The sequence below is a fragment of the Mustela putorius genome, unplaced genomic scaffold, assembly GCF_011764305.1.
Source record: "Mustela putorius furo isolate JIRA1106 unplaced genomic scaffold, ASM1176430v1.1 tig00003987_pilon_pilon_pilon, whole genome shotgun sequence".
NCBI lineage: Eukaryota > Metazoa > Chordata > Mammalia > Carnivora > Mustelidae > Mustela > Mustela putorius.
Window position 1 is genome coordinate 8,296,331 of NW_025422126.1, and position 20,782 is coordinate 8,317,112.

Below are 20,782 nucleotides of genomic sequence, written 5' to 3' on the forward strand. Positions count from 1 at the left end.
CCAGCATCTGACACTGCTGACTATGAGAACTCCCTCCTGACTTTTCTGGAATATATTTTTCCTCCTCCTCCAACTGGCTGCTTCTCAGCTCCTTTCTTCTGTCTACCTCTTAGTCAGACCTTACCCAGGGCTTCCATGCTTGGTCTCTTTCAATCTTCTTATTCTCCCTAAGTATCCACATGCCCCCTAAATGGTGATGGCTTCAATTATCCACCCTCCAGCTCTGCTCTGTCTTGAACTCCAGACTTTCATATCTATCTACAGCCCAGAATTTTCCTCATGGGTGTCCCACCAACCCTTCACACTAACATAATCAAAACCAATATGTACCTAATTGCAGTTCCTAATTCATCCTTCTATCTCAAACACCCCAACATTCCACCCTCACTCCCTTTAAGACCTCTCATTGCTTGCCTAGTTAATTGACATGGTCTTGTGTCATTAAATATCTAAATCATCTAACTAACTTCTGAGTTCTCACTCTCTAAGTTTCCTTTAATTATTTGGCTTCCCACAGAGTTTTCCTACAGGGAGAGAAGGTGCTGGCCACACCAACATAACCATTCTAAGCTCATTCTATTTCATTCTGTAAAAGAATAAACTTCGTTTATATATCAGTCTCAGGGATTTAACTAACTGCCATCTTCCTCTGAAAGATAAAACCATTCTTGGTGCAAAATTTCATTTCTGACATGGATTTAGATTGCTTGTCTCTACATTTATTCAATTATTCTATGAGAGACATCACCTTGTAAGGCCTTTTTATTAGGCAGTCAATCAGCTTCTCCTAGTGATACTACAAATTCATTGTGCCTTTCTATCCCATGGTCTTGGTCATCCTCCTCCAGAAATACTCTAGTATGTCAAGTATGGTACCCAGAATTGACTTCATGTTTGGCCCAACCAGAGATCAGTGAGACCACCACTTTCCTTATTCTGAACACTATACTTCTCTCTGTATACTCTGGTACTCATACTGAGCTACCTAGATCCTCCTAAAAGTCTTTTTTACACGTATTAGTGCTATTCAATTATATATCCTCCATCCTTTTATTAAAATGTATGTTTTGGATACAACTTCACATTCATCCCAATTAATGTTGTCAGTTGCTGTTCTATGCTTTCAAATTCTGACAACTAGCTTGCCACTCTCCCAGTTTCATTATCCCTCCTCCCCTTCCAGACAGTAATCATTTAAGGTACCTGATTATAAATTGTTTGGTGTAATTTCAGTCCTCTTTCATGGAGCTGCAACTAGGTAATAAAAATATAGTTTAAGTATTTGGGGAAAAAAGATCAATATTCCCACAATCTCCACAATCTCATGTATTTTCCTCCATTACATCAGATCAACATAGTTCCCATTAGCCAAAATCACTGCTATATAAATAAGAAATCTGGTCAAAGACTTTTTAGTAGAAACACTCAGAGACTTAATAAATCTAACCCATGAAGTATCCCAAGGGGATATGAGAAAAATACTCAATAATGACAAGAAGGCTGAAGAAGAAATGGTTAATACCACCTTCCCCTACAAAGCACCATTCCCCTCCAGGGACCTGGAGGAAGCATGTGACTCAGTATCGAAACAGGTCTAAGTTATACCCTCCATGTTTCAGAAATATGGGTGGAAGCAACCAGAAAGGCCTGAAGAAAAGCACTCCTGCTATACAAGGTGTGTGTACCTTTGAGTTTTGTGATCTCAATGTCATCATCACATTCCTCAAAGTGTGCATAAGGTATATCTTAGGGTGGTTCAGAAAGCATCCAACATTAGCCATGAACTTAATAAACAAATGAAACAAACAAACAAAACTGTCACCATTTAGTTTCCATGATCATGTTTACCATGGCTTTTATAGCTGCTGTTCTGACACGTGGGTCTTGGTCACTGAAGTAATCCCCTATAATCTTCTGGACATCTCTGACAGCTAGGCCTTCTCCATCTTTTGTGACACTTTTCTCCAAAGAGCCAAGATTGCCAAGTAATTGCAGGCACTTATTTCTTACACCATGGGAGGTATCTGTGAGGTGCTACAAAAAGAAAAGAGAACAAAAGGATATGATTAAGATCACTTAAACTAAACAAAAAACCAGAAGGAAAACATTGTAGCAATTTTAGGAATGATTTCAAACGCTGCATTCTCACTACAGTCTCTCTAAGATCATGTTACTTGTATATGTGTCTTCCAAAAGAACAAATCCTTAAAAATAAGATCCCCAATTTTCATCACTTCATTCCCAACAGCTAGGACTTTGTCTTGTTAAGAGAAAGTACTTTTAAAATGGTCCCTTAGTTGTATTTTATATGCTATCAAATCTAAAAACAAAACAAAAATTTATAAATTTTTAAAACTTTGAATATTTATACAGAAAAATGCAAAAAGCTTAAGTGTACAGCTTAATGAATTTTCACAAAATAAATACACACATACAATGACATACACACACCCAGAGGAAGAAACAGAAAGAACATGACCAACACCCAAGAAACCCTTCTTGATCCCCCTTCCCACTAATTATTCCACCGCCATCAAAAATAGCCACTATCTTGACTTATAACACATAAATTTATTTTGCCTGTTTCTATACTTGGTAAAATCAGAGTGTCTGGCCTTACTAGCTTAATATTAAGTTGTAAGAGTCATCCATAGTATGGCATACAGCAATGGTTAATTCATTTTCATTACAATATAGTATTCCATTTGTGAAAACACCACAATCCTTTGTTGGCAGATATTTGTGTGTTTTTTTTTCTCCAGTTTTTGTCTATTAATAATGCTAGCATGACTATGGTAACTTGAATGTGGCTTCTGTTGGATATAAACTTACGACTGGAATTGCTGGGTCACATATATATATGTTCAGCTTAAGAAGACACCACCAAGTAGCAAACAGTTTTCCAAAGCAGTTGTACTAACCTAACTAATTTACAGTTCCACCAGTGATAAACAGTGTTCCAATTGTGCCACATCCTTGTCAACACTTAAGTACTGTCAATCTTTTTCAACGTTAGCTCTTCTCACTAGTATTTTAACAAATTATCAGTTATCTATTGCTACACCTAGTCCAATGCTACTGAAATTAGCTATTTGCATAATGCAGTAACAGGAACTGAAAATACTTTAAAGAAATGAGGTTGTATAGTACACGATAATAGAGCATGGAACTCTGACTTTTAAACTTTTTAGATCCACTGGAAGAAATAACCATTATACTTCAAAATAGTATTCACATACAAATATATATACAGAAAGTTTAATAAAATATAACTTACCCTTACATCTTGTGATATACTCTGATATTTTAATTTTATTTTGATTTTCAAAAAATACTCATCTTGATGAAGTGCCTAGTTGGCTTGGTACAGCAGACTAGTCTTGATCTCAAGATTGTTAAATTCAAGCCCCACATTGTGTGTAGACATTATTTAAAAATAAAATCCTTTAAAAAATACTAATCATGGCCTTTAAAACTGGTTGCATTACCCACCAATGGACCACTATGCTCAGTTTCAAAGACACTGGTATAAAGAAAAGTGAATTGGACTTGAAGTTTTAAAATCTGGGTTCAAAGACCTCTTTACAGAAATGGCTAGTTTCAGGACTGGGGCAAAATATGTAAGAGCCTGGGACACCTTGCCCCAGAAAGCAAGGATGGTATCAAGGATTAATGGAGTCCGGATCAAAAGGACAAAGAAACCAGTAAGTAGGGCATTTCCTACTGTCAACATTGATATTACACCAAAAGAAAGCAATCAAACAAATCCAGAGTGGAGAACATTCTTTAAGACCAATGATCCAGGGGCACCAGGTGGCTCAGTGGGTTAAAAGCCTCTGCCTTCAGCTCAGGTCATGATCCCAGGGTCCAGGGATCAAGCCCCACATCGGGCTCTCTGCTCAGCAGGGAGCCTGCTTCCTCCTCTCTCTCTGCCTGCTTCTCTGCCTACTTGTGATCTCCGTCTGTTAAATAAATAAAATCTTAAAAAAAAAAAAAAAAAGATCCAATGATCCAGGTTCTTCAATAAATTTATGGCATTTAAAGAAAAAATAAGAACAAAAGGGGGCACTGTTACAGATTAAAAGAAATTTAAGAGACTATCCAAATGCAATACATAGGGGGCGCCTGGGTGGCTCAGTGGTTTGGGCTGCTGCCTTCGGCTCGGGTCATGATTTCAGGGTACTGGGATGGAGCCCCGCATCGGGCTCTCTGCTCCGCAGGAAGCCTGCTTCCCTCTCTCTTTCTCTCTCTCTCTCTGCCTGCCTCTCTGCCTACTTGTGATCTCTGTCTGTCAAATAAATAAATAAAATCTTAAAAAAAAAAAAAAACACAAATGCAATACATAGGTCTTTTTGGATGTTAAACCAAAAGAAATCAATTATAAAAGGATATGATTAGGGTGCCTGGGTGGCTCAGTGGGTTAAGCCGCTGCCTTCGGCTCAGGTCATGATCTTGGGGTCCTGGGATTGAGTCCCGCATCAGGCTCTCTGCTCAGCAGGGAGCCTGCTTCCCTCTCTCTCTCTCTCTCTGCCTGCCTCTCCATCTACTTGTGATTTCTCTCTGTCAAATAAATAAATAAAATCTTTAAAAAAAAAAAAATAAAAAAATAAAAAAATATAGCCATGATGCAATTACTAACAGTACTCTATATCAGTTCATACCAGTTCATATTAAAATTTCCTTATTTGGATTAATCATATCTTTTTTTTTTTTTTAAAGATTTTATTTATTTATTTGACCAGAGAGAGATCACAAGTAGGCAGAGAGGCAGGCAGAGAGAGAGAGAGAGAGGGAAGCAGGCTCCCTGCTGAGCAGAGAGCCTGATGCGGGACTCGATCCCAGGACCCTGAGATCATGACCTGAGCCGAAGGCAGCGGCTTAACCCACTGAGCCACCCAGGCGCCCCATGGCTATATTTTTTTAAATGATCAGTTATAAATATATACTGAAGTATTTATGATTTAAATAACATGATGTCAGCGATTTGCTTTAAAATACTAGAGCAAAAAAACCCAAAAATCCTGGGTCAGACAAAGACAACAAGGGAGAGGAGAAAAATCCATGAAAAGATTGCACAGCATAAAAAAATGTCAAATGTACACTCAAAACTGGAAATAACAGTAAATCTGCAATTTCCATAATATAGAGTATATATATGCATATAAATAAAGCATTATATATATAAAACCAGCTTCAAATTTCAGCTATGACTCATGATATGTGCAAATCAGTCGAGTCAAAAGTCACTTCTCTCAAAGCCTCACTTTCTCATCTACAAAGAAAGAACAGTCATAGCTGTCTCAGCTAATTACAGGGTTATCATGAGGCTCAAATAGGGATATAAATGTAAAACAGAAAGACAAAAAACAACAAAGCTTGATACACTACAAGCTTAATATGATTATTAGCTACTGTTGCCATAATCTAAAATAGTAAGAAAGGTAGATGGTTTACAGATAAAGTACATATATGGTTTCATTACAAGATAACTACATACATAAATATCAAAAACAAGTATCTTTAGATACTTCCTTCAAGTTCAGATTTTCTAGGATTTTCTATTTTTTTTTTAAGATTTTATTTATTTATCTGACAGAGAGAAATCACAAGTAGATGGAGAGGCAGGCAGAGAGAGAGGGAAGCAGGCTCCCCGCTGAGCAGAGAGCCCGATGCGGGGCTCGATCCCAGGACCCTGAGATCATGACCTGAGCCGGAGGCAGCGACTTAACCCACTGAGCCACCCAGGCGCCCTAGGATTTTCTATTTATAAATGAAACCACTGCTCTGAAATCACGACTGCTTCTGGAAGTACGCTCAATAATCACCCATTTCTCTCCACCTGCCTTTATTTGCCAATCGCCTATTTTACAGGACCATAAGGATTAAATGATATGTCTAAACACAGATAATTTAGTGGAAGAGCTGATACAGAACACCCCTGACACCCACTCAGCCTAGAGCTCGTTTCCCCACTCAGCTGCAGAAATAACTCCATGATTTTGAAAACTTTGCTCACCATGTACAGAGCTGGGCATTTGCACCTTAAATACTTAAAAAGCTCCACAACATCTGTTTCCCTCAAATATATTTATACTGTTACTCCCAAATATCACCAGTCTCCGGCATGAAGAATCACTCCAGTTTCTAATTACTATGTGATAAAACATACTGACACTAAATTAATAACCAATTCTTGTGATTAGCTAACTAGGCTACCAATACTTTGTATAAGTGACACACACACACACACACACACACGGAATAAGCAGAAAGATATATCAGATAAGTAAATACAGTATAGCTGATCCTGGAGCTAGAGTAGAGAAAAGTAAAAGATGAGCCTGGATTATTTTATTCTGCCAGAAAAGAAGGAAGTATTCAAAAATAATAGAAGTCAAAAGAACAGAGAAACCAGCTTAAAGGGGCTCTTATTTGGCCAAATCAGGAAAATTAGTTTGTTGTTGTTATTGTTATTGCTGTTTTTCAAATCAGGAAAATTTGAACATCAAGGTGAACAATTATAGTAACAGACTATGATCCACTGAATAAACAAGGAATCTGTAAGTTTGTAACCAATATAATCAAACTGAAAGTTTGGTGACAGAATATTTACATAGTCTCCAAGTGTCATCCCAGAAAATACTTACTCATTTCAAAGGAAAGAGTAACCTTACAGTGAAGAAACATGACAGACACTATCTTAACCAAGTGATCAAAATTAACATCATTAGTAGTATGACAAATCAAAATGGTGTAGCACCTAACAGGAGGTAGTAAGTTCTTGCCAAAGGTGGTAACTTAAATCTAATTATGAGAAAATATCAGACAAATCCAAATTCAGAAAGGTTCTACAAAATACCTATCCAATAATTTTCAAAAACATCAATATCATAAAAACAAGTAATGACTAGGAATTATTCCAGACTGAAGAAGACTAATGAGATGTGATGTAACTAAAATGCAATATGTGGTTCTGAACTGGCTCCTTTACCAATAACAGACATGATTGGGAGAAATAGTGAAATCTCAGTGAAGTCTAAGGATCAAATGGTAGTATACACTGATGTTAATGTCCTGATTTTGATGATCACACTGAAGTTATGTAGGAAAATATCTTTAAAGAAAAATACACAATGAAGTATTCAAAAGTAATGGGGCACTATGTTAGCAACTTATTCTAAAATAGTTCACAAGAAAACAAAGTTCTCTATTACTGGACTTGCAATTTTTCTGCAAGTTTGAGACTTGATCTTAGGAAACAAACTGAAAATTCCTGGAGACGAGGGTGGTGGGAAAGACTGGGTGGCTAGGTGTTGGGCACTGGGGAGGGTACGGGTGGTGGTGAGTACTGGGTATTGGGTAAGACTGATGAATACCAGGGCGCCTGGGAGACTCAGTGCGTTAAAGCCTCTGCCTTCAGCTCAGGTTGTGATCCCAGGGTCCTGGGATCCAGCTCGGCATTGGGCTCTCTGCTCAGCAGGGAGTCTGCCTCCCTTCCTCTCTCTCTGCCTGCCTCTCTGCCTACCTGTGATCTCTGTCTGTCAAATAAATAAATAAAATCTTTAAAAAAAAAAAAAAAAAAGACTGATGAATACCAGTACCCCTGAAACAAATAATATGTTAATAATAAAAAAGTTAAAAAAAAATTAAGAGTCTAAATACACATGAGGAAAAACAAAATAACTATACAGTTTCATAAACTTTAGAAAAACAGGGGTACCTGCCTGGCTCAGTCAGTAGAGTGTGACTCTTGATCTTGGGGTCGTAAGTTCAAGGCCCATGTTGGGTGTAGAGATGACTTAAAGATAAAATCTCGGGGTGCCTTGGTGACTCAATTGCCTAAGGGTCCAACTCTTGATTTTGGATCAGGTCATGATCTTATGAGTGGTGGGATCAAGCCCTAAATTGGACTCCATGCTCAGCAGAGAATCTGCTTGAAGATTCTCTCCCTCTGCCCCTCCTGCTGCGTGTGTGCATGCATGTTCTCTTTCTCAAATAAAAAAATTGTTTGTAAATAAATAAAATATTTTTTAAAAAGAAAAATACTATATTATCCATAAGAATCATAAATGTATTTTTAAGAACATAAAAAGAAAGAGGCAGCAGTAACAGCACCACACCCATAAAGGTTCAGAGAATGCCTCAAGGAAGCATAGGAGCTCTGCAGACAAAGTGGATTCCATTAATTGTTTCATCTCTTGTCTGAGAGGCAAAGTAGCACAGCTGAAAGAGTCCGGATGAAGTCAGACAGATCTAGGTTTAACTGCTGGCCCTGCTACATAGTCTCTATGTGATCTTCACTAAACCCCACAAGTTTTTATAGAAATCCCTACTTTGTAAAAATAGGATAATATCCCTACCATTAAGTTTTATAGTGAGTTTATTAAATGAACTCATTTAATAATTACCGTATGGGGGCACCTGGGTGGCTCAGTCAGCTAGGCATCCAACTCCTGATTTCAGCTTAGGTCATGATATCAGGGTTGTGGGATCCAGGCCTGCCCTAGGCAGGGAGCCTACTTGGGATTCTCTCTCTCCTCTCCCGTCCCTCCCCTTGTGCCCTCACATTCACCCGATCTCACTTTCTCTCTCTCCCTCCCTGCAGCGTTTCTCAAAAGGATTACTTAATGTAAAATTAGCTAATAGTATCTGGGACATAACAAACATTCAGTAAGTACGAGGGCCTATCATAGTGCCTAGCATTTAGCATGTACTTAAAAAAACAACACCCAACCTACTTAAGAAGATAAGGAAAACAGGCAAGGAAAAGAAGACCAAGTGATGGCAAAAATCAGATAAATGGAGAAGGGCCAGAGGTAAGAGTGGGCACCTGGATGAAACAGGTCTGCTGATCTAGAACATACAAGCATGAACTTTCTAGTGACGGATAGACAGGGCAGTCTGTCATGAAAGATAGAGAGCATCTGTTACTGGCTCATACCAGAATGCTCCAGGAGAAGATTCCTGAATTAAGCAGGAAACTAGACTTGGTGAGAAGCTATGTCCCATGTGGATATGGGATGGGCAGGTAGGCTTAGTTAGAGAAGAGAACAAAGGAAACCTGGGGAGAAAGCCACTATGCTGAGGGTGGGGTGCTCAGAAACAAAGTCTCTCATTATAAAAATGGTTCACTCAAACATTTTAGATGACAGTTAATTCTTGCCTCCAAGTTATTTAGGACTCATGTCCTCAGAATGTCTTATACATAAAGCTCAAAATTATCAATCAAATTAAGCCAATGAAATTGAGAAATTATGAGAAACTTTAGATATGAAGGTGACAATGACTCTCTCAGTTAATAAAGCAGGATTTTACTAACCATTTTAGTATGAAAACATATTTCTCATAACTAAACTGCTTACTGAAGCAACAGCCCCTGACGGTTGCTTCCACTGTAACAAATACTTTGATTTTCAAACAACAAACTGAAATCTTCTCATGTCTATTAAGGTAACCAGGCAACACTGTTATAGAACCAGCCTATTACTGCATGCTGAATGTTAGGCCGAAAGACAGTGGAAGTCTCCATCACACCCTCAGGGCAGCAATTACAGTTCTATGATGCCCTTCCCATACAGGTCACTTCTTGCATCACGCCATCATCACTAATAGCTTCCTAGCGTGTCTGCTCTGCAGATGATGCTATTTTGGTGTTATACCCAGGCCACCAAAGTGACATCATTTTTATACTGATGGAGTGAGTAAGCAAACCACATCCCCAAGAATAAGAGCAATCTGTGTCAAAAAAAAGCTAAACCAACCCGTTTAAAACTATGGCTATAAGGGGAAAAAAAAATCAATGGTTAAGTGTATCAAGAAAATCTGAGAATGAAGTTCCTTAAGTAAAACAAAAATAACTTAATGACTCATTCAGTTTCAATATGGATTGTTTTCAGGCACAGACAAAAACTCAGTGTACTTTGTATGCAAATTATTTTAACAGGTACACTCTCCTGACAAACCATATATAATATGAGTAGACTGAGTAGAGTTTTATAAATATAAAAATGCTATATGGTTCTATCTGCTGCCTGTTAAGAGTTTATTATACTTACACCACAGAATTAAAGGAACAGAAAAGAAACAGAGAGACTGGATGGAAAGGTGAGATAGAGACAGACAAGGATTAAAACTAGGCTCTAAGAAAGCCTTATTAAAAAAATGACAAGAATATTTTTTCTACTAGAAAAATCTTCATAGGTAGGAAGGAAAGCAGAGCTCCAACTTCGGTTGTACAGATGCTGTATATGAAAAGAATATTAATTTCCTAGCCAAACCTGTGAACCAAATCTTTTCAAATGAGAATTAGCTGTACAATGTACCTCAAAGGATTACTGACAGTATAAAATGAGAAGAACTTTGAAGAGTTAAGAATACCTGAAAGCATGACTTTCTTCCTACTGTGAAAAAAAATGGCAGATTTATACCCCGTATTTGAAAGACATGTAAAGAAACAATCTGAACTTCAAACAATAATAATGATAGAAATAAATTATAATATATCGAATAAAATGAGAGAGAGAAGAAAGAAGGGAGGGAAAGCTTTATTTACAGTAGTATGTCAACTAATATGGAATAAGAGTTAGAAAATGATGATTTTGCAATGACCACAGTAACAACTGACTCAGCAAAATTTATTAACAGTCCCCTAAAACAGGGAGTAAAATTTGATGGGAAAGAGGATATTTACATTAACTCAAAGTATCTCCCACAAACCACTTATTAATCACAGGAAAAACTATAACTCTACAACTAAAAACCTGGTAGTCATCATCTTAATCAAGTATCAAAGTTAACAACAATAATGAGTCAAACCTCATCTGTGCCTTATGTGATAAACTGAGAACAAATATTATTTATGTAGTATTCCTGCCAAAATATATAACCTGAATCTAAACAGAGGAAATACAGATTATACAGACTGAACAGATAAACACAGATTAAAAGACATTCTGTAATAAATGGTCTATATTCTTCAAAAACGTCAAGGTCATGAAAGACAAAGACAGGATGAGGGACCGTTCCAAATTAAAGAAGAGGGATGGAAACTAAATGCATTCTGTGACCTTGAACCAGAAAGAAAAATTTATATGAAGGATAATATTGGGACAACCAGAAGAATGTGAATAAAGGCTGAGATTAGTATTAGTACTGTATGAAGTTAAATTTCCTGATTTTCAGAACAGCACTGTGTTTATAAAAATTACATCCTTTTTATTTAAAAGATGTATTTACTTCAGAGAGAGAATGCGCGTGCGTGTGTGGGGGGCGGTTAACAGGTACAGAGGAACAGAAAGAATCTTAAGCAGGTTTCACACCCAGTGTGGACCTCCACACACAGCCTGATCTCACAACCCTAAGATCATAATCTGAGCCAAAATCAAGCACGGACGCTTAGCTGAATAAGCCAGCCAGATGTCCCAAAATTATACCCTTCTTAAGAAATACACTTAAGTATTTAAGTATTACTTTGGTGGAAAAAGGGCATTATGACTGCAATTTACTATTACATGGTTCAGGAAAAGATAATATGTATATACACAGTGATAATGATAAAGTAAATGTGGGAATATGTTAACTATTAGTGAATCAGGAAGAGGGATATATGGAAATTCTTTACATTATCATCATCATCATCACTATTATTATTATTAAGTAGGCTCCATGCCCAGCAGGGAGCCCAATACAAGGGTTCAACTCAGAACCCTGAGATCAAGACCTCACCCAAAATCAAGAGTCGGTCACCCAACCAACTAAGCCACCCAGGCAGCTGTACATTATTTTATAATTTGGCAGTAAGTCTGAAATTGCTGAGGTGTCTGGATTTTTGTCTCAACCTAATACTTTCCCAAAATTCTCTTTCTTAGCAAAAGGCACCTTAGCATCTTACTAAGGACTGGGGGTAAGGGGAAAATGGGAAATTACTAGTTAACTCATAAAGTTTCAGTTTTGCAAAGTAAGGAGATGGGTGAATGAATGATGGTGATGATGGCGTAAGATAATATAATTAATGCCACTGAACTGTACACTGTAAAATGATTACAATGGTAAATTTTATGTTATGCATATTTTATTTAATTTTAAAAAATATGCAATTTATTTAAAGTAAAAAAAACATGTGTATTTTACCACAACTCAAAAACATTTTAACAAAAAGGTTAAATATAGGTATAATGGCCCTGCCATTTCATTCCCAGGATAAATAGACCCAAAAGTACTGAAATCATGGGGCGCCTGGGTGGCTTAGTCATTAAGCATCTGCCTTTGGCTCAAGTCATGATCCCAGAGTCCTGGGATTGAGCCTGGCATCGGGCTCCCTGCTCGGCAGAGAACCTGCTTCTCCCTCTCCCACTCTCCCTGCTTGGGTTCCCTCTCTCGCTGTGTTTCTCTCTGTCAAATAAATAAATAAAATCTTAAAAAAAAAACCCCAAAACTCAAAATCTGTGGGACACAACAAAGGCAGTCCTGAGAGGAAAATATATAGCGGTACAAGCCTTTCTCAAGAAACAAGTAAGGTCTCAAATACACAACCTAACCCTACACCTAAAGGAGCTGGAGAAAGAACAAGGAAGAAACCCTAAGCCCAGCAGAAGAAGAGAAATCATAAAGATCAGAGCAGAAATCAATGAAATAGAAACAAAAAAAACAACAGAGCAAATCAACCAAACTAGAAGTTGGTTCTTTGAAAGAATTAATAAAATTGATAAAACCCTGGCCAGACTTATCAAAAAGAAAAGAGAAAGGACCCAAATAAATAAAATCATGAATGAAAGAGGAGAGATCACAACTAACACCAAAGAAATACAAACTATTATAAGAACATACTATGAGCAACTCTACGCCAACAAATTTGACAATCTGGAAGAAATGGATGCATTCCTAGAAACATATAAACTACCACAACTGAACCAGGAAGAAATAGAGAGCCTGAACAGACCCATAACCAGTAAGGAGATTGAAACAGTCATTAAAAATCTCCAAACAAAAGCCCAGGGCCAGACAGCTTCCCGGGGGAATTCGACCAAACATTTAAAGAAGAACTAATTCCTATTCTCCTGAAACTGTTCCAAAAAATAGAAATGGAAGGAAAACTTCCAAACTCATTTTATGAGGCCAGCATCACCTTGATCCCAAAACCAGACAAGGATCCCATCAAAAAAGAGAGCTATAGACCAATATCCTTGATGAACACAGATGCGAAAATACTCAACAAAATACTAGCCAACAGGATTCAACAGTACATTAAAAGGATTATTCACCACGACCAAGTGGGATTTATTCCAGGGCTGCAAGGTTGGTTCAACATCCGCAAATCAGTCAATGTGATACAACACATCAATAAAAGAAAGAACAAGAACCATATGATACTCTCAATAGATGCTGAAAAAGCATTTGACAAAGTACAGCATCCCTTCCTGATCAAAACTCTTCAAAGTGTGGGGATAGAGGGCACATACCTCAATATCATCAAAGCCATCTATGAAAACCCCACCGCAAATATCATTCTAAATGGAGAAAAACTGAAAGCTTTTCCGCTAAGGTCAGGAACACGGCAGGGATGTCCATTATCACCACTGCTATTCAACATAGTAATAGAGGTCCTAGCCTCAGCAATCAGACAACAAAAGGAAATTAAAGGCATCCAAATCGGCAAAGAAGAAGTCAAATTATCACTCTTCACAGATGATATACTATATGTGGAAAACCCAAAAAACTCCACTCCAAAACTGCTAGAACTTGTACAGGAATTCAGTAAAGTGTCAGGATATACAATCAATGCACAGAAATCAGTTGCATTTCTCTACACTAACAACAAGACAGAAGAAAGAGAAATTAAGGAGTCAATCCCATTTACAATTGCACCCCAAACCATAAGATACCTACGAATAAACCTAACCAAAGAGGCACAGAATCTATACTCAGAAAACTATAAAGTACTCATGAAAGAAATTGAGGAAGACACAAAGAAATGGAAAAATGTTCCATGCTCCTGGATTGGAAGAATAAATATTGTGAAAATGTCTATGCTACCTAAAGCAATCTACACATTTAATGCAATTCCTATCAAAGTACCATCCATCTTTTTCAAAGAAATGGAACAAAAAATTCTAAAATTTATATGAAACCAGAAAAGACCTCGAATAGCTAAAGGGATATTGAAAAAGAAAGCCAAAGTTGGTGGCATTAAAATTCCGGACTTCAAGCTCTATTACAAAGCTGTCATCATCAAGACAGCATGGTACTGGCACAAAAACAGACACATAGATCAATGGAACAGAATAGAGAGCCCAGAAATAGACCCTCAACTCTATGGTCAACTAATCTTCGACAAAGCAGGAAAGAATGTCCAATGGAAAAAAGACAGCCTCTTCAATAAATGGTGCTGGGAAAATTGGACAGCCACATGCAGAAAAATGAAATTGGACCATTTCCTTACACCACACACAAAAATAGACTCAAAATGGTTGAAGGACCTCAATGTGCGAAAGGAATCCATCAAAATCCTTGAGGAGAACACAGGCAGCAACCTCTTCGACCTCAGCCCCAGCAACATCTTCCTAGGAACATCGCCAAAGGCAAGGGAAGCAAGGGCAAAAATGAACTATTGGGATTTCATCAAGATCAAAAGCGTTTGCACAGCAAAGGAAACAGTTAACAAAATCAAAAGACAACTGACAGAATGGGAGAAAATATTTGCAAACGACCTATCAGATAAAGGACTAGTGTCCAAAATCTATAAAGAACTTAGCAAACTCAACACCCAAAGAACAAATAATCCAATCAAGAAATGGGCAGAGGACATGAACAGACATTTCTGCAAAGAAGACATCCAGATGGCCAACAGACACATGGAAAAGTGCTCCATATCACTTGGCATCAGGGAAATACAAATCAAAACCACAATGAGATATCACCTCACACCAGTCAGAATGGCTAAAATCAACAAGTCAGGAAATGACAGATGCTGGCGAGGATGCAGAGAAAGGGGAACCCTCCTACTGTTGGTGGGAATGCAAGCTGGTGCAGCCACTCTGGAAAACAGCATGGAGGTTCCTCAAAATGTTGAAAATAGAACTGCCCTATGACCCAGCAATTGCACTACTGGGTATTTACCCTAAAGATACAAACGTAGTGATCCAAAGAGGCACGTGCACCCGAATGTTTATAGCAGCAATGTCCACAATAGCCAAACTATGGAAAGAACCTAGATGTCCATCAACAGATGAATGGATTAAGAAGATGTGGTATATATACACAATGGAATACTATGCAGCCATCAAAAGAAAATCTTGCCATTTGCGACAACATGGATAGAACTAGAGTGTATCATGCTTAGCGAAATAAGTCAAGCAGAGAAAGACAACTATCATATGATCTCCCTGATATGAGGAAGTGGTGATGCAACATGGGGGCTTAAGTGGGTAGAAGAAGAATCAATGAAACAAGATGGAATTGGGAGGGAGACAAACCATAAGTGACTCTTAATCTCATAAAATAAACTGAGGGTTGCTGGGGGGAGGGGGGTTGGGAGAAGGGGGTGGGATTATGGACATTGGGGTGGGTGTGTGCTTTGGTGAGTGCTGTGAAGTGTGTAAACCTGGTGATTCACAGACCTGTACCCCTGGGGATAAAAATAGATGTTTATAAAAAATTAAAAATTAAAAAAAAAAGAAGAAGAATCCTAAGGGAGAATATAGGCAGTAACCTCTTCGACATCAGCCACAGCAACTTCTTTCAAGATATGTCTCCAAAGGCAAAGGAAACAAAAGCGAAAATGAACTTTGGGACTTCATCAAGATCAAAAGCTTCTGCACAGCAAAGGAAACTGTCAACAAAACAAAGAGGCAACCCAGGGAATGGGAGAAGATATTTGCAAATGACAGTACAGACAAAGGGTTGATATCCAGGATCTATAAAGAACTCCTCAAACTCAACACACACAAAACAGACAATCATATCAAAAAATGGACAGAATATATGAACAGACACTTCTCCAATGAAAACATACAAATGGTTATCAGACACATGAAAAAATGTTCATCATCACTAGCCATCAGGGAGATTCAAATTAAAGCCACACTGAGATATCACCTCTAACCAGTTAGAATGGCCAAAATTAACAAGACAGGAAACAACATGTGTTGGAGAGGATGTGGAGAAAGGGGAACCCTCTTCCACTATTGGTGGGAATGCAAGTTGGTGCAGCCTCTTTGGAGAACAGTGTGGAGATTCCTCAAGAAATTAAAAATAGAGCTTCCCTATGACTCTGTTATTGCACTCCTGGGTATTTACCCCAAAGATACAGATGTCGTGAAAAGAAGGGCCATCTGTACCCCAATGTTTATAGCAGCAATGGCCACAGTCGCCAAACTGTGGAAAGAACCAAGATGCCCTTCAACAGAGGAATGGATAAGGAAGATGTGGTCCATATACACTATGGAGTATTATGCCTCCATCAGAAAAGATGAATATCCAACTTTTGTAGCAACATGGATGGGACTAGAAGAGATTATGCTGAGTGAAATAAGTCAAGCAGAGAGAGTGAATTATCAGATAGTTTCACTTATTTGTGGAGCATAACAAATAGCATAGAGGACAAGGGTAATGGAGAGGAGAAGGGAGTTGGGGGAAATTGGAAGGGGAGGTGAACCATGAGAGACTATGGACTCTGAAAAACAATCTGAGAGTTTTGAAGGGGCGGGGGGTGAAAGGTTGGGGGAACCAGGTGGTGGGTATTCGAGAGGGCACAGATTGCATGGAGCACTGGGTGTGGTGCAAAAACAATGGATACTGTTATACTGAAAAGAAATAAAAAATTTAAAGAAAAACAAAAAAAGAAAAGAAAAAGAAGAAAACAAACAAACAAACAAAAAAACTGAAAAAACCAAAACTGAAAACATACTTCCAACCAAAACTTGTAAGCACATCTATCAACAGAACTGAAGCATTTTCACACAGAATTTGTATATAAATGTTTATACCAACAATATTCATAATACTCAAAAGGTGGAAACAACCCAAATGACCATCTCAGCAGCTGATGAATGGATCAACAAAATAAAGTAGAATATTCTTTGAGCATAAAATGGAACTAAATATTAATATATACAACACCTGGATGAATCTCAAAAACATGTCAAATGAAAGAAGCTACTTACAAAAAACTTATATGATTCCATCTACATGAAATTTCCATAATGGGCAAATCTAACAGAGACAGAAATTCGATCAGTAGGTAGGTAGGTACTGAAGGCTGGGATAGATAGAGGAATATCTATGTGCTTGGTGACAAAAGGGCATCTCTTTAAAATGATGAAAATGTTGGAAAATTAACTGTGATGGTGATTGTTCCCATGCATAAAAATATTGAAGACTGCTGAATTGTGTACATTAACAGGATGAACTGCGTGCTATGTGAGTTACATTTCAATAAAACTGTTATTCTAAAGAATTCACCCTTTGAATTGTGGTGAATTTTTCAACCTCTGTATTGTTTCTTTGGCTGTTATGAATAATGCTGCTGTGAATATATCTACAAATGGAATTGCTGGGTCATATAGTAAGCCTGTATATTTAATTTTTTGAAGAACTGCTGAACTGTTCTCCAAAGCAGCTGAGGCATTTTACGTTTCCATCAGAAATGTAAGAGCTCCAATTATTCTAAGTCCTCACCAAAATTTGGTATGGTCGAGCCTTCTTTAGCATAACCACCCGAAAGGCGTGAAACTGCATGTCACTGTGGTTTTGATTCTTATTTTCCTAATGACTGAAGATGCTAAGCATCATTTTTTTGTTTATTAGCTACTTGTATATCTTCTTTGGAGAAATGCCTTTTTAAGATCCTTTGCCCATTTTTTAATTTTGTTATTTGCATTTTTATTGTTAGGCTGTAAGAAATCTTTATAAAGTCTAGACATTAGACATAAAATTTGCAAAAATTTTTTCCTGTTCTGTGGACCGTCTTCACTTTCGTGATAGTGTCCTTCCAACACAATTCTTCAATTTTGATGAAGTCCAATTTATCTATTTTTGTTGTTGTTGTTCCTTGTACTTTTGTCACATCTAATAATCCACTGCCAAATCCATGGTCATGAAAATCTATAACTATATTTTCTTCTAAGAAATTTATAGTTGTAGCTGGCATATTTAGGTCTTTGATACATTTTGAGTTAATTTTTACATATGGTGTTAATTAAGTTTCCAAATTCTTTCTTTTGCAGGTGAATATCCAGTTGTCCCAGCACTGCATGTTGAATAGACTGTTCCTTCTCCATTGAATGGTATGGGTACCCTTTCAAAAATCAGTTGACCAGGGGTACCTGGGTGGCTCAATGGGTTAAAGCCTCTGCCTTCGGCTCAGGTTGTGATCCCAGGGTGCTGGGATCGAGCCCCTCATTGGGGGGGGGTCTCTGCTCAGCGGGGAGCCTGCTTCTCCCTCTCTCTCTCTGCCTGCCTCTCTGCCTGCTTGTGACCTCTGTCTGTCAAATAAATTAAAAAAAAAAAATCTTAAATAAAAAAAATCAGTTGACCAAAGAAACATTGGATTAATTTTGGGTTCTCAATTCTATTTCATTGATCTTTACATCTACCTATTGATGCTTAGTAAGTTTTGAAATCTGATAGTGTACCTGTTACTGTGTTGTTCTTTTTCAAGACTGTTTTGGCCATCTTGGTTCCCTTTAAAAATCCATTCAGTTTTCAAGTACAAGTTTTGTACTTCCTTTATTAAATGTATTAGCATTTAATTAGTTTTGATGCTGTAATAAATGGATTTTCTTAATTTCATTTTCATATTGGTCACTGCAAATAAGCAGAAACATAATTAATTTTTTTATATTGACACTGTATTCTGCAACCTTCCTGAACTTGTTTATCACACTAATAGTTTTTTAATGGATTCCTTAGAATTTTTTATGTATAAGGTCCAGTTATATGAATAGATAGGATAGTTTTATTTCTTCCTTCCCAGGACAGATACTTTTTATTTCTTTTTCTTGCCTAAGTGCCTTGGCTAGAACCTCTAGTACAATGTAGAATGGACATATGACACAAGAACATAGCTGTTTTGTTCCTGATCTTAGGTAGGGAAGGCATCCAATATTTTTCACTATTAGTATGTTAGGTGTCAGTTTTTCACAGATGGCTTTATCAGGCTGAAGAAGTTCTATTCTACTCCCAGGTTTTTTAAAAATTATTTTTGTAATGAAATTATATCAGATCTTATCAAATGCTTTTTCTCAATCTATTCTGAGATAATCATGGAGTTTGTCCTTTATTCTTTTTTAATTTATTTTCAGATGTTGAACCAACTTGCATTCCTGGAATAAATCCCATTTGGTCATGGTGTATAATCCTATTTACAAATAGCTGAATTTGGCTTGCTAGCATTTTGTTAAGGATTTTTACATCCATATTCATAAAAAAAAAAAAACCACTGGTCTAGAGTTTGCTTTTCATGTGAGGTCTTTCGTTTTGGTTTTTAGGTTCATACTAACTTCAGTGAATGAGCTGGGAAGTGTTCACTCCTCTTTTATTTTGGAGGAAAGTGAAAAACTGGTGTTCCTATTTAAATGTTGGCTATGAAGTCATCTGAGCATGAGATTTTCTTTGTCAGTAGGTTTCTGTTTTTTCATTACTAATTTAATTTCTTTACTTGTTAGAGGTCTATTCAGATTGTCTACTTCTTCTTGAGTCAGTTTTTGCAATCTGTCTCTTTATAAAAATTTGTCCATTTCATTTATCTATTTTATTAGCATACCATTATTCATAATTTTCTTTTAAATCTTTTCTTATTTCTATCACATTGGTATTGATGTGCTCTCTTCCTTTTCTGATTCTGGTAATTTGGATCTTCTCTATTTCTTTCCTGGGCAATATACCTAAAGGTTCATCAATTTTGTTCTTCTTTTCAAAGACCAAGCTTTTGGTTTCAATGATTTTTTTTCCCACTGTTTTTCTGTTCTCTATTTCATTAATTTCCACTCTAGTCTTTCACATTTCCCTCCATCTGCATGCTTTATATTTAGTGTACTCTTCTTTTCTCAGTGTCTTAAGGTGGAAGGTTAGGTTACTGATTTGCTCTTTTGATTTTTCTACCATAGGCATTTAGAGCTATAAATTTCCCTCTAAGCATGCTTTAGCTACATCCTGTGAGTTTTCATTCACCTCCAAGTATTTTTAAATTTCTTTTTTGATTTCTTTTTTGTCCCATTGGTGCTATAAGAGTATATTGTTTAATTTCCATATTTAGGGGCTTCCCAAATTTCTTTCTGTTAATGATTTCTAATTTCACTCCATTGTGGCTAGAGAACATATTCTGTATTATTTCTATTGAAAAGGTTACTGTATGTGACTCTTTACTCAAAGCACATTGTATGACAAAATCACAGACAAAATAGCATTAGGCAATATAAACACTAACTGAACTATGCATCATGATCTTTATTTACTTGAGTCTGCAAAAGCTTTTGACAGATCTACCATTTTCAAATGGTTGAGTTTTTACCCCATTATGAGCCTCTACAAATGGTGAAAAAACATACAAAACCTCATTGAGAAACTAGAAAAGAATATGAAAAGTTTATTCAGAAGAGAGGAAATAGAAATGAAACACAAATATGAAGCCTCACTAGTACTCTTTAAAAAGGAGATTTTTAAGATAATAATTAATTAATTAAAAATAAGGATATTTAAAGAAAAACATTTTCCTCCTACCAGATTAATGGGTTTGTCTTTTGTTTTAAAACATTAATAACCACGCCTCCTTTGTCATGTCATATAT

The 20,782-nt window shown here is 37.0% G+C and overlaps 1 protein-coding gene across 1 annotated transcript in view; it reads right to left on the reverse strand.

The window, feature by feature from the left end:
- The window catches only part of INTS4 (integrator complex subunit 4), a 117,881-nt gene that overhangs the window by 63,378 nt on the left and 33,721 nt on the right, over positions 1-20,782 (reverse strand). The window contains exons 5-6 of the mRNA XM_045071316.1: positions 1,849-2,034; positions 1,204-1,254 (exon numbers count right to left, since the gene is read on the reverse strand). Coding sequence (XP_044927251.1) covers positions 1,204-1,254; positions 1,849-2,034 — 237 coding nt within the window. The remainder of the gene's footprint in view (positions 1-1,203; positions 1,255-1,848; positions 2,035-20,782) is intronic.